Source organism: Balearica regulorum, chromosome 7 (genome assembly GCF_011004875.1).
Source record: "Balearica regulorum gibbericeps isolate bBalReg1 chromosome 7, bBalReg1.pri, whole genome shotgun sequence".
NCBI classification, from domain to species: domain Eukaryota; kingdom Metazoa; phylum Chordata; class Aves; order Gruiformes; family Gruidae; genus Balearica; species Balearica regulorum.
This window is the reverse complement of record NC_046190.1, coordinates 1,819,637-1,834,095: the sequence shown is the minus strand read 5'-3', so window position 1 is coordinate 1,834,095 and position 14,459 is coordinate 1,819,637. Positions and strand designations below refer to the sequence as shown.

Here is a 14,459-nt window from a genome sequence, read left to right as displayed (position 1 = left end):
CGGCCGGGACCCCGCCGGGGTGCTCCTGGGTGGGGGTACCTCGGTCCCTGTCCCTGCCAGCCCAAGGGCAGGCGACTCCCGGTTTAGCGGTGGATTTCTGGGCGTCTTCCCCTTCGCCTCACCCTGTGCTCCCTTCTTTATTTTGGGGTGTTTTGCAGATCCCGATTATCATACCGTGCCACAGGGTGATTCGCAGCAGCGGGCAGAGCGGCAACTACGGCGGAGGAAACCTTATGAAAGAGTGGCTTTTGTCGCACGAGAGGCTCCAGAAAGAGAAGTTAGCATATTGATGCGGCTCAGCCACGGCTGCTAACCAGCCCAGACGTACAACCGCGGATACTTGGCTTATAACAAGCTCTCAGAGCACCCAGCAGAATTCAGAAAAATGGTAAATATTTGAGTGCCATATAAATATAATGCAACATCCGAAGTGAAATGTGTGGTGGCACCGCTATATTAAAAAAGCAGGATGCGTCCTGAGGGATGCAGCTCGTCTGCCCTTTCTTGTTTTTACATTTTACAGCAGAATGAGTACAGCGGTCCAGGCCTGTTGTGCGTGGATTTTGTTCCCATCTCCAGTCCTGTTTTGTTCTATTTTTAATGTCCGTTAAAGCGCGGATAAGGGAGTGGGAGGGACGTGGCAAATGTGAGGAGCAGCCTCCCCCCCGAGGAAGCAGCTGGCTCGCCGAGGGGGCGGCCAACGAGCCCGAACCTCGCCGGCGGTCGCTCCTGCCCAGCCTGGCACGCGGGTCCCTGCCAGCCCCCTGCCCTCGCCTGCCCTCGCCTCTTCCGTGCCTGAAATGGGCTTTGACGGAAACGGGAGTTACGGGAGCGCGTCGAGATGCGTTCCAAAGCAAGCGGCTGCTGAAATCTTTCTTCCCGGCTTTTCTTTTCGGATTTTGAGAGATGGGAGGCAAGATTTTTGCCGTTGTGAATGGTGCAAAAGGCAGGGGGGAAAGGAAGCTGCTGACAAATTGTATGAAAAAGTATATTTTAAATAAGCGTTTTGATTAGCGCAACTTGGGCAAGATACTGAGAAGCTCATCATAGCTGCATCTTTATCAGCGGCACATTTCCTTGTATCGTTTGATGGTTTTTGCTTCAGATTTTTGCATTTCTCTGTTAGGCGAAGCTTTATTTCCCGTAGCCTCTCTGTAGAAAGGGTTCGAGTATTCAAGAGATAGTAAAGCTAAATTTTGAGGTGGTTTAAGCAGGGTTCTCTGCGAGTACGAGCCACCAGAAGCTGAAATTTTCAGTATGGGAATCGTAAATTCTAACATGGAAATACTGATTTTTTTATGTCTTTTATCATATTTTCATAGATGTCTCTTTAGAAAGGCCACTGCTAACCAAAAAATTATTGTGTTACGATGCGTTAGTTAATATAGTATTATTGATATCTCAGAATTACTTCAATAAAAAAACTGCTTTGCATGTACAAGTGTCTTTGTGTATGTTTATAAATAAAACACAGTATATGATATATGGAGAAAATAAACTATACCCAACTGTACAATATAAAGCTGTATTTTTATCAAGGGTTTCTGGTGGCAATATAAACCACGAAAGCAAAGCTCAAGTGGTTTGTACGTGTCACCAGAACCCCGAGATAAAAATATAGCCTTATAATATGTACAGTTTGGGTGTACTTTATTTATTATTTTTTTAGAATGCACGCTACCAACAAAAGAACAGGGTAGCAAATGTGTAAACTTTAACCTTTCTCACATTTACATCCCTTGCTGGTTTTCTGACAGTATTTACTTTTTCAGGGATGGACCTGGGTTTGCAGGTACGGTCAGTGTGAGCGCCGGCTCTTGAGGCGGTAACACCTTTCCGAGGCAAGCGGGAGACTTTTCAGCAAAATCGTGGGCTGGGTCGGTGTTTGGGGGGGAGCAGGGATGGGGGGTGACAGCCCGGCAGGGACAGGGCCAGGCAGGGGCAGGGATAGGGACAGGGCAGGGACAGGGACAGGCAGAGACAGGGACAGGCAGGGACAGGGACAGGCAGGAGCAGGGATAGGGATAGGGCAGGGACAGGGACAGGCAGGGACAGGGACAGGCAGGAGCAGGGACAGGCAGAGACAGGGACAGGCAGGGACAGGGACAGGCAGGAGCAGGGCAGGGACAGGCAGGGACAGGGACAGGCAGGAGCAGGGACAGGGAGGAGCAGGGACAGGGACAGGCAGGGCTGGGCAGGGACAGGCAGGAGCAGGGACAGGCAGGGATAGGGACAGGCAGGGACAGGGACAGGCAGCGCTGCCCGCGCGCTGCCCAACAGAGGGCGCCCCGGCGCAGGGGAAGGGGCTCCGCCGGGTCCCAGCGCCCCCCCGCCCCCCCCCCCAGGGTTCCGGGGGGCGTTTGGTCGCCGCCCGGGCGGGATGGGGGGGGGTTGCGGAGCGCCCCCCTTAGCAGGATCGCCTTCCGCATCAGGAGCCATTAACAAAAATAGTCATTAACACAAAAATAAAGTAAATAACGGGAAGGAACGGGGGGGTTGGGTCGGGCTTGGCCCTTGCGCTGCTCGCCGCAGCCGCCGAGGGTCTCTCGGGGCGGCGCCGGGGTCCCGGCCCCGGTCCCGGTCCCTGCCCAGGCCCGGCAGCAGCCGGAGCCTCTGCTGGGCGGGGGGGGGGGGGGGGGGGTGTGACGGCGTGGGGTGCGTGGAAAGACGGAGCTGAAGAGAACGTGTGAAAAGAGAGGCGTCCGCGCTTCCCCCCCGCGGTACGCGGGCACTCGGGGCCAGCAAAGCGGCTCCGCGCCCTGCGCCGGGGCCTGGTCCCGCTGGGCCCCGGGCCTGGTCCCGCTGGGCCCCGGGCCTGCCCCCTCCAGCCTCGCAGCGCTTTGAGCTGCTGACATTGAGACACTGTGCAGCCAGGCACGACAGCTGGCTCTGCGGCGTCTAATACCAACACACGCTGGTTTAGCCCATTTCCAGAGACTAAGATAATGAAAGATTCAAAAATAATATTTGTTTTGGCGGAACTACATTTATAATGAAATGGATGCCCTTGACCATGGAAGAAACTGAATTTTGCAGTGGGTCATTCTCTCTCCCCCCTCTCCTCCTTTTTTTTTTTTTCCATACAAAACAGGCTCTGCAGCCAGTCTAAGGCCAACAGAAATATTTTTGAAGGACTATGTTGTATTTCCTGCATCAGATTTACAGCTGAATTGCAGCTACACTGGTTGTACTGTTTTACACCGGAATGAAAAATGCAGATTACATCCCATGTATCAATACCAAATGGAAAAGGGCCCCAGGCTTAAGGATTGTTACAGATCGCTTTCATGCAAGCAGAGTTTGCGTCGTAATGAGCTCATACTGGAAGCATCTTAAACAGAAAACCGATTCATTGTAGTGGTAGGGACATTTTTAGAAATGTGCCCGAATTTTCTTCTCTCATGCGACCGATTCATTTGGAATTAGAGGAATTAGTCATCTGAGCGGGGCAAGAAAGATTTGGCCCATAAAGTTTCCATTTAATTTTTCTAGGCAGTTCTGAAGCACCAGGCCCTTTTGAAGTGGTGCTTGATATTTGCTGTGTGGCGTAGCGCCTGGATAAGGAACGGTGACGGAGTTGGTGGGACAGTACTATCGCTTCCCCAATGATATTAAGTTATAGACAAGGAGCAGTAATTTTAAACTACTGTTTCTGTTAACCTCACAGATCATTATTTCTTCTAGAAATGTCACAGATTATTACATTTAATAATTTTTCCCAATGTTTTACCAAATTTTAAAATGATGATATTTATGGTATGTATTGCACCCAGGACAAAGCGATACACTTGGAATGAAAATGTTTCTTTATTGTGAAAGGTGGTGCTGAAGACCTGCTTCTTTAAAGAAAATGCAGCAACAGAATAAACCTATCGAAAGATTGCTTAAAAACTTAAAGCGCAGTAATCCAAGGGGAGTTCTGTAAGATTTATGTACTATTTCAAGAGTAATTTCTCGGTAAGAATCTTACAGGAATGTAAAAATCCTCAAAGAATTGCATTTACAGATTTAATTGTAATTCCTTTTATATTCTTACAGAAATTGAATAGAAATGTCGTTCAAAGGTTTCCCTCTCAAACTCCCCTGCCCTCGCCGTGGCTGTACCCTCCGCTCCGCGCTACTGTGGCCGGCTTGGAAAACAATGGAAAATATTACTGACGGTACCCTCACTTGCCATTAAAGCAGGCAGGATATTTCAGTTACACTGATGTGCAAACAGCAGCTTGTCAAAGGACTGTGTGCTGTTTGTGTTTCAAATAGCATGTATAGGATATGAGTAACAAATACTTTATTTGTGCCTTGAAAAAGGAGCATTTTTCCCTTTTTTTTTTTTTTATTTTTTTTTTATTCCAGAAGACCTGCCCTAGCAAAACCTTTAATCTCTCCCTGTCTTTAAGTCTGGGATTTCCAGATGATTGGCTTTTAATATCGCTCTTTTTGTTGCGTGCCATTTTTAGAGACGAGCAAATCCCTATTCCCCCCCCCCCCGTTCAAAACCCATTTTTCTCCCCAAATTATGGGGGGAGGGAGGAGGGGCACCCTTGGCCCCATCACTGCAGACTGAAGGTTGAGGGCGGGAAACCACTTCCATTTCACTCCTTCCCGGTCCGGGGGGATGCAGTGATGGAGAGCAAGCTCTCCCCCCACCCCGAGCCTGATCCAGACCAGCCCCCGGCCCGTGTGAAGTAACGTGAGGGTGGCAGCCGAAAGCGGGGGCCGGGGGCCGGAGGAGCTGCAGGGCGGGCGGCGCAGCCTGCCCGGAGCCGGCGGCAGAGGCGGGCGATGGGTCTGGGCTCCATCAGCCGCGGCCGGCGGGGCGAGATGCGGTAGCTGGACCGCAAGGTGAAAATTGACGTGAGCGCGGCGCCCTGGCAGCGCCTTGGGTTGATGAAAGGATATTGTTAACAAGCCTTTAATGTTTCTCATTAATGGCCGGGTTGGGTGGTTGGGGTTTTTCACTGAAAAAAGCCAGAAGACAAAAATTCCACCTGGGCAGTAATTAAGATCGATCCCGTACAGTATGTTTAGTTATCAATTTTTAAAACCTCTTTAAGTGCCTTATTTAGTTACTTTAAACAGGCCTTTTTATTTGTTGCAGTGAGTAGTCCTTGAGCACGGTGGAGGGCTGGGAGCGCTGCAAGGAGCATGGGGGGCTTCTCCTCGGCTCTTCTCCTTAACCAATCTTCACCTGACCTGCAGAAAAGCGGGTGCTGGTCCATCACCTCCGCCCCGGCCGCGGATGCTGCGAGGTGCCGGGGCAGCACACGGAGCCCGTCGATCTGCCCCGTGCTGGTATTGCCTTGGGTATATTATTTGATGGGACATTGCTCTGCTTTGGCTGAAATAAATTACTGCGGTAGGTACCGTGGAGTTAAAAAGCAAAGCTCTTGCTCACTAAGTCAACAAGCGAGGAAGGTGATGGTTGAGCCTGGAGCGGGGGGCTCTGCCCGGCCCCGGGCGGCCCTCGAGGATGGGGTCAACCCAAGTTAGGCACCGAGGTTAGATGGGCTGAGAGAGGCGGTGTTTAATTAAAATAACCCTCAGCATGACCCCAGTGCAGAACTGATGATAGTTACTAAGAAAAACAGCTGCAACCCTTTTATCTAAGGAAGAGCAACCTTGCGATGATGTCGTTTTCAGTTTCCAATGAACGCTGGGATGACCTAATTCCATACAGAAAACTTGTGTCTCAGTTCAAAGCCGTTGGAGTCACTCTGTGATTTGGATCCGAGCTCGCCGGCGCGGCTCAGCTGAGCCCTCGGCAGCACCTTCTCAAAGCCATGGCCGGAGTACGAGGGCAGGACACCGGGAGTGGGAATCCCGAGTGGGTTTTGATCCAGACTTGACTTAAATCTTTCAAACTCTGGCAAGCAGAAGGAAAAAACCATTGTATTTCCATTAGTATACACTGTGATGTTTTGAAAAATTCCTGCTTTTCCTTATTGACTGCGCTATCGTGGCTGAGCTTTCCTAGGAAGCTCAACGTTGATCATGGCCCAAAATTTTTAAAAATGCAAGCCTCGAACATGGTCCTTATTTCAGCTTTTATGAAGCAAACACATTTTAAATACTTTTGAAAATACCACCAGCACGATGCCTAAAGGCAGGTTTAGTTTTAGGGGGCAATGGGCAAGAGCAGTCTTCCAATCATTAAATAGCGAAATAACAGGTGCAATGAAATGATTTCTTTGTAATACCCAGTAAAAAAATACCTTTGTCCTCTCTGAACAAAACACTCGCAAGCAAAATTTGATCACAAAGCTGTTTTATCTTTTTCGTTATAGATATTCTTCTCATAAGAGACCTGGGGTAGCACTTCACCCAAAGTGTGCGTGCCCTGGAGTTTCCGTAGGTAGAGCCCTCAAGAGGTTTAGAGGTTCTGAAGAGTTAATAAAATATTGCAGCGTGAGCTGTGGTACCGAATCATCATTTACACACGGAGGTAAAATGACACGATAACAAACTTTGTGTTCCCCAGCCGGAACAGGGATGATGCTTAAGTAATCAGCTGGGATGGCCGGAAAGCCCGTCGCCCCTTTCCCCTCTGACTCGGTTGCGTTTCCCGGTGCCCTCCCGGGTCCCCAGTGAGCCCGTGCTGCTGCGGTGGAATGAGGGGAGTACGTGGAGCAGAGGAGAGGTGATCCGACCGGCTGCCGCGGTAATTCGCAGGAAAACGGGAGAGATCACGTCCCGCGCTGCGGTCCCAGCCCTCGCCCTCGACAGCCGGCGGGACGCCAGCAAAGTCTCATTGTGCAGCCAAAGGGCTCGGCGAGGTCAGGACTGTGCACTAAGGGAAGAGAGAGTTTTATCTAGATTATACAGACAAATTTATCTGTATTTTATCTAGAACCTGCAGAAAGTTGTCCATAACACAGTCCCTTGGGTGCAGCTGTATCTCTTTGAAAGGCTATCTGAAACATCGCCTTATTTCGTATAAATTAGTTTGGAAGGAGAAGACCACCTGTGACCGATGGGATGATTTATTTGGGCTGGGGTGAGTTCTTTAAACCTTTATCCAAATAGCATCATCGTAAACACCCACTCAGCGGATCGTAAGATCAACCACCATTTGGGAAGTGGAGATACAGCCTGTTCAGGAGGCACAATGGCATCATACCTGGCAGTGTGGAGCAGGACCAGGAGAAGTGGGTTTGTAGAGAGGATCTCAACCTCTGCCTATCAAAATGTCCTATTTTTGGTAGGACACACAATTCCTTTTCTTGGGGCTGTTGGCCTTTCTGTTTTCTCTCTGACGCTGGCGATAGGGCCGGGCAGGCGAGGAGGATGAGCCCCGGCTCCTTGCAGTGGCTGTGATGGATCAACGGTGCAAGGATGGGATTGCATCACAGAATATGGGGGACGACTAAAACATTATTCTGGTTTTTATCTGTAAAATGACATCAGCATATTGCATAGATTTGTCCTTGCAGTAGATGTCAGACACTAAAAAAATCGGACAGATGCATAGAATAGCTGAAGGCAAAGGAGCCGGTGCGCGGCTGCACAGGGTAATGCCAGCGTAGCACCCAGAGCGGGTACAGCCCTCACGCTAAAGGCACCCTACGAATAGCGGGAGGTGAGTGTCCACTCCCGTATCCCAGGCAGAGAAACTTCCCATATAAAGGATGAATTCTGCAGAGAGTTATTTTGAATATGGCCAAAATCAAACTGGGAAGTAAAAGCAACAATTGAAATGGAACCGGTATATTGTTCCTGAAAGTCGCTTCCACCACCACCGATGTATTTTGCAGCAGAGATTATTGTGCAAATACGATCGAGTGCGAAAAGGCCGGCACTGGAGTGAAGTTTGAACCTCCGAATATCACTTGAATTGGAGATCGCCTCTGCAGCCGCAGAAGCAATGCTGGGAGCCTGCAGACTGAAGAAAGGTTTGTATACTCCAGCAACTACTTTACAGCATGTTTGTCCTCTAAAATGAGCAGACTAAACCCATCTTGAGTTATTGAAGAAATCGCTGCTTTGAGAACGAGCAGACCGTTAATTGACCGGTTCCTTGTCCCCAGTTCGGTAATCAGTCTTTCCGTACCACCGCTCCTGATGACCGGCGAACTGTCTCCAACCTTCTGGTTGTCAAGAAAATTGTGACAAGGCAAATGTCAGATCATGTGGAGCCTTCTGAATTTTTTGACCCCTTCAATCTGTTTTCCAACCTGGGTATGGCAAAGAAGCTGTGTTGGACTAATTGGTTGTCTCTCTTCTCCAGGCAGTGGATAAAGTCCAGGTACATAATCCGACTCTTTTAGACGAGGAGCATCCTCTCTTTCACAGTCATGTCCTTATGTCAACCACTGCAGGATTGCACTGGAAAAGTTCCTTTTTTTGCCAAAGCTGGAGCAGAAGATGTTGAGGTCCTGCAGCGTTTCATCTGCTGGGTTTCCTGCGCGGCTGGTTGGAGCTGTGCTCAACGGAGGCTGCAGCGTATGTATGACTTGCAAAAAAAAAAAAAAAAAAAAAAAGTCTGATTCATCTCCACCAAAACACAAAATATTGCAGCTGCTGGGAGGAAATGACAGCTTGAAAATGTTGCACTTCCATTTTTTCTATCAGCTGATGTGCCACACTTTAAGGTAGAATACTCGGTATTTGAAATGACCTACATAACCATTGATCTTGATTTCACTGAATTGCCCTGCTCTGTGCTCTGTAGCTGTTATCCTGGACAGTTGTTTTCTTGGGCTTTCTCTTAAATTGTTTCTTGGCAGTAAAACAATATGAGAATTGTGGCGTTAGATGTGCTTTTTTAAACTGTAGAGATCGTTTTTTCTGGAAAACTGGAAAAATTCTGTTTGGGAACTATAGGGGAAAACTATAGAAAATTTAGACTCCAGTGTCACATAGCTTATTTCTTTCCTTTTGGAAAGCAAAAGCAGGTTAACAACATTGGTTTCAGAAGGAAATTTTTATGTTTGAGTGGCTCTTGCCATTTGCCTGAGATTTGGGGGTACAGCAGAACCCTGGGGAACAGCCCCCCCAAACTCTTGGATAGCACCAAAACTTTTTTCCAAGGATTGCTCATTTATAGGGTTGGATTACATTACATATCCTACATACTTCTGCGAGTTGCAGTATTGGATTGTCAGCAATCAATCGGACTTGAATTTGGAGATCTGGGGAGGAATTAAAAGATAGAGCCTTATGTGCCACCAGGCAGTAGTTTGGGGTAAAACTGGCACCTTGGGGCCAAATTGTCCCCAGACTTCAGGAAATGGTGTGTTGTGGTTGCACGTTGCTGGCTGCCTTTTGCCATTTAATGCCAGCAAACGTGGGCCTTTGTGTGTGGGTAAGCAAGATCCAAAAGTGATAGGAACGTCCTATCTGTGCCCTCCCCAGCAGGCTCCGTTCCCATGGTGAGCACCCTCATGGACCCTGCACAAGTTCCTTACCCATCGCTGGAGGTCCCACGGCGCCCAGCAGCACACAGGACACCACTGGAGGTGGAGGTTTGAGTCTGGACGTCAGCTTCTGATGACAACGAGCAAAACATGGCGTAAACCGCTGCTCCGGATGACCGGGTAAGAGTGGTTCCTGTCCGTGGTTCGGTGAGAGCCAAACCCACAACCCGCAGCTGGGGGACCCTGTTTCGGGTGGGCGGGTGGTAGATCCCACTGCCTCCCGCCAAGCCAGTTGTTGAGATGCTGCGCGGTGCTGCGTGGCGGGTCCATCAGCGCAGGTACCGGGTGACGCACGTCCAGAAGAGGCAAGGAGCAGGAGGAGACCTCAGGGACACGCTCCAGAGCCCCGTCCCACCCGGCACGGCAGCAGTCCGTAGCTGCAATCACTTTTTCACAGCTGCCGAGCTCCCGGTCCCTCTTTGGGTGCGTTTGCAGTGACTTACATGTCAATAATTAAAGCCGTGTGCGTTCATCCCTCTGTGAGGATCATACGTACGCTCGTGTAAATGCAGATGGTGATCGCACACGGCCCGCTGGCTGCCGGGGAGCTGCCGGGGTGACCCCCCCCGTCAAAAGGCTGGTGCATCACTGCTTTAAGGGGGGGCTGTTGGGAGAGCACTGGGGAGTGGGGAAGAATCTGCAGAAACGAACTGGAAAAGCTCACATTTTACCGGAGAATACCAGAAACCTGCTCTCACCCTCTTGTACAAACACAGCAGAACTTCTCTGAGCGTACAGTCCAAATTATTCCTACACTGCATTTTCGTTTAAGCATTAAAATTCAAGGTCTAAATACGTAGTTTGAAACTGGAGATGAGTATATGCACATTGCAAATGTAGATATATCTTGCTGAGTACACAGCCCATAAAATATGTAGTATAAGATCACTCATTTATTTAAAGACGCTTTTTACTTCAGATGGAAAATGACACAAATCTAAATATTACAATGCAAAGTAATGTGTAACTGTCTGTATGTTATAGCCTTAACACTATACTTTTGATGCAGAAGAGATATAGCAGCTGCACTTTAATTTCAAGCAAATTGATCCCAGATGTAAATGTTGTTTTGTTCCATGGAAGATAGTGCACAGGTAAAGCAAATATCATTGGTTTATAGTCCAACAGAGTGTTGCAACAGGATCCAGCCTCCTCTGCCTGGGCACGCATAAAAGCCTGGTGGCTGCGACGGAGTAGGATGCCTGAAAAGGATACCATAAAAAGAGATAGCTTTGCTTTTTTACCCTTTAAGAATACAACCACCTGTGATCTAAGTAGCTGTTTTGAAGCCAGGAAAGCTTCTTGGTTTGTCAATTATCCTGCAGGCAAAATCTAAATTTGGCTTGTTTTCCATTTCTTTCGCTTCACATTTTGTATAAGCATTTTTCTCCCGCCGTATTTATGTTTGGCATAAAAGGAAAAAAAAAAAACCCTATATTTACTGACTCAGTAAGCCACTCCTTTCAAAGTAAAAATAATAGTAGTAATTCTGCTCCACTTTGCCTGGAGATACCCCAGCGTCAGTGGCACCATGGGCAGTATATAAACAGCAAAATAGTTTCTTTACCATCCACAGCATATAGAGGACAGCAAAGTCCAAATATCCTGCTGTCACGTCTCTTCTCTTGAGCAATAAGATTTTTTGGTTTTTGTAAAATAGGATAACCTGCTTATCCAAGGAGGAGAAACCCACAACAGCCGCTTTCCCCATTGCCGCTTCCCAGAACCAGAGCTCAGCCACGCACAGCTCCCGGAGCTCAGGAAGCTCATCCGGAGGCAAGAGAAGATCTCTCAGGTCAATTATTTCTCCTTTTTTTGGGTTTTTTTTTTTTTTTTTCCAAATTGCAGATGTAGGATTATAGCTGTGTGAGATCTGGCCAATGGGTGCAGATAATGTAAGAACAGATCGGCACTGCTGGTTCGGGAAGGGGCTCAGCACCGAGCGAGGGTTATCCTGCAGGCTGGCTCCGAAAGGGGTGGCAGCGATGCCCGTCACCCCTCGCGACAACTTTCCACTTTTGCACAGCTCCCCTTTTCTTTCCATCCTTCTGCGAGCTGGATTGCTCGTAGCCAGTATTGCCTGCTTTTACTCTCTACTGCTTTTAGGTCACGTCTGCACATTCTGGTTTCACAAAGGCTGTGATTTAGTCAAGTTCGGGGAGACACTGTGTTCGGATGCTTCTAAATCAATATGGTTTGAATTGATGTTTAACTGGTTGAAGTTAAACGTTCGAGAGCTCCTCTACTTGATAGCTACGCTGATTGAACTCTGTTTCCTTCTGAACCAGTCTAGGCAAATCAGTGCACAAGTTGTGTGCTGGATGCATTGTCTTTCCAATACCAAAACATCTGAATAAAGCTACAGATAACATATATAAAGGTGTTACTGAAGGGCAGGTACGAGACAAAACTGTGGCACTTCTGCACAGCAAGTATTTTTTTCCCCATACAGCACAGGGAATTGACTGAATCTGTCACAGATGTGTATAAGATGTGTACAACCTTATGTAGCAACTTCTGCAAGTATTTAGCAGTAAGACATATTGACCGTATTCCGAAGTCCTTAGTCAGACAAAACCTGCCCAGAGGTCAATGTGAATCTCGATTAATCAATTTATTCAGAAACAGCTCACTGTTTCTGTATGGTTTTGAAGCACATATCTTTGAACAGAATACAAAATTAGAAATAAAATTAGGCTAGGACATGGGAAGACACAGCGAATGTTTGTCCGTGGCAACGAAGGGTGTTGCAGAGAAGGAAATGTTAATTTTTCGGTGCGGTGGGTCGCGGGAGGAGGCTGGGGCGGGAGCGGGGACAAGGATGGGTTTGCCCAGAGGAGGTGGCGGGGTGCGCTCAGCCCCGGCTGCTTGACAGAGCTGCTGTATAATAGCAGGGCACTTACCTCAAATCATAGGTTGTGAAAACTGACATTTCCATTCAAATTACTCCAATAGCCAACTGTTCCCCGGTGCAACTTCTTCTGTAAGTGACACGGTGACAGTGATCCAGGAATTTAACTTGCTGTTGTCTCGTTCCAAGTGGAATTATGAAGTTTGTGACATGCATTAGGAGGATGGCTCCTGGTCGCAGCCGGGGCTTTGTGTGTCTGTGCGATTAATCACAGGTTGAGCGCAGAGCCCGGGAAGTTTTGTCAGCTCAGGATAGCTGTCCTTGCTGTGAACCGCCTCTTACTGATTCCTCTCCTCCTCGTTTCCCATTGTCTGAGTGAAAAGCTACCGCTCCACTGAAGTTTTCCTGGCACCTCCTGGTTCCTTGAGATTTTTTTTTAAGTCTCTCTCTTTAATTATGATGGGCAGATCATCTGCTCATGACACACGAGTACCTGACGGTGACATTGCTGTGCTCCCTCCTCTCCTCAGGGATGACTCTTGGATTCTTTTTCTCTTTTTTTTTTCCTCACAACTTGACTTTCATTGCAAGTTACCTTTTAAATTTCCATCTCACCTTTTAAGCAAGAAGCCTTTTCTGTTCATACAATAAGCCGGCAGATTTTGTGATTCGAGGTGTTTGCCATACACAGGCTGAAATCGCATATCATCTTTGCCCAGCGTGCTGGCTCCAGCGCTGGGTGCTGGAGCCAAAGCATTTCACAGTGGATTACCTGCCCGTGCCTTGGAGGCTCCTGGACAAATCTCCACCGATCTGCTGCCAGTGAGCAAGGCAGCAAAACTCGAGGTAGGTCCTTGGTACGCCATGGTGGCATCTTTCAGAAGAGGGTCCCAGGACCCAGTCAGGCTGGTACGGCCCCACGAAGCTGGGAGAGATCAGGACGTGGTTGGGGTCAGGCTACGGGCCCCCTGTTCTACCCCATTCCTCTGTAGAGACGCCGGATGAGGATATGGATCCTACTTGAAGCTTAATACGCGTCTTGTGAACCAAAACCAGCGATGGCCCTGAGCCGCAGTCACAGGTCTGAATGTCCTTGACCTCGAGCACCATCCCCATCTGGATCCCAACCTGGCTTACGGTTGTCTTCTCTCAAAACTCATTTTTGTAACTTCACAACCAGCAAATATATCCATCAGTTATTAAGGAAAATGTAATTATAAAGTCATGTTTATCTACACTTCTTTGAGAAAAACTAGGCCTCATTATTGCTATCACAGTCAGAATAATAATTAATGTCAAGTTTTTATAGTGAATTCATTACCTCCTTGGACAGGGAGCAACTCTGACCATATTTTGCAGAAAAACTTTCAGAAGAAGAAAAAATATAGTGTGTGCTAAGTGCCTGTGATTCACAGTCTTCTGACAACAGAAGCCAATAAACGGAATACATTGACTTGTTTCAATACCATGCACCATCCATGAATGAAGGCATTCTGTTAAATTAAGTTTATTCCATCTTTTTCAAATTAAATCCTCATAGAAATACTGCATCTAAAACGCCCTGCAATATGATGTATAACTACTATGCTCAGAGGCCGGTTATTAGGGATACATATGTTATCCTGGAATATCGAACTACTCAAAGCTTACAGTTTGATCTTGCTTCCAAGTTTCTGGAAGTTAATTCTGGTCCCTGTTGAATCCCTGGGTTTGGGTGATGTCTGTGCCAGGTATTCACCACCACCTTTTTTTGGGGTAAGAATAATTTCATATCCTCCTTCACATCATGTATCATCCCAACATTCCCTTTATCTGAGTCATCTTCTGCACAAGGTTCTCTTTGTGTTTGAGCTAAGGGTTTGAAAGCAATGGGAAGTGTCCACCGGGAACTGTGGCCTCCGGGGTTTAGGTCAGGTGCTGTGCTACTCAGTTTTCATTTCTGCGTTTGGACCTATGACAGCCCAATCATCTGCAAAGGTTTAAAAGCCCATGAAAGCTTCTTCAGCCTTCAGAGATGTCGTGTTGTTGCACTGCGCTGTGTCTTCCGGTATCGGTTGGCCATGGTTGAACCTTTCAATAAATTCCTTTAAAAAATGACTTTATGGTTTTCCACCTGCAAAGAAATGCAGCTTCACTTCCAGGCTGCCGTTGTGTTTACGTTCATTTTCGAAGACACATCCGTCTATCGAGAAAAG

The 14,459-nt window shown here is 47.9% G+C and overlaps 1 protein-coding gene across 6 annotated transcripts in view; it reads left to right on the top strand.

Annotated features, from left to right (window-relative positions):
• MGMT (O-6-methylguanine-DNA methyltransferase) overlaps positions 1-14,459 on the top strand; it is a 205,125-nt gene that overhangs the window by 167,477 nt on the left and 23,189 nt on the right. For 3 of the 6 annotated variants that reach the window (XM_075757623.1, XM_075757621.1, XM_075757622.1), the window contains exon 6: positions 159-1,436. In XM_075757623.1, the coding sequence (XP_075613738.1) occupies positions 159-290 (132 nt within the window). In that variant the 3' untranslated portion in view covers positions 291-1,436. Of the gene's footprint in view, positions 1-158; positions 1,437-9,351; positions 9,534-11,073; positions 11,169-14,459 lie in introns of those variants that run through there. The other 3 variants (XR_012836274.1, XR_012836275.1, XR_012836273.1) reach the window with 3 other exon arrangements.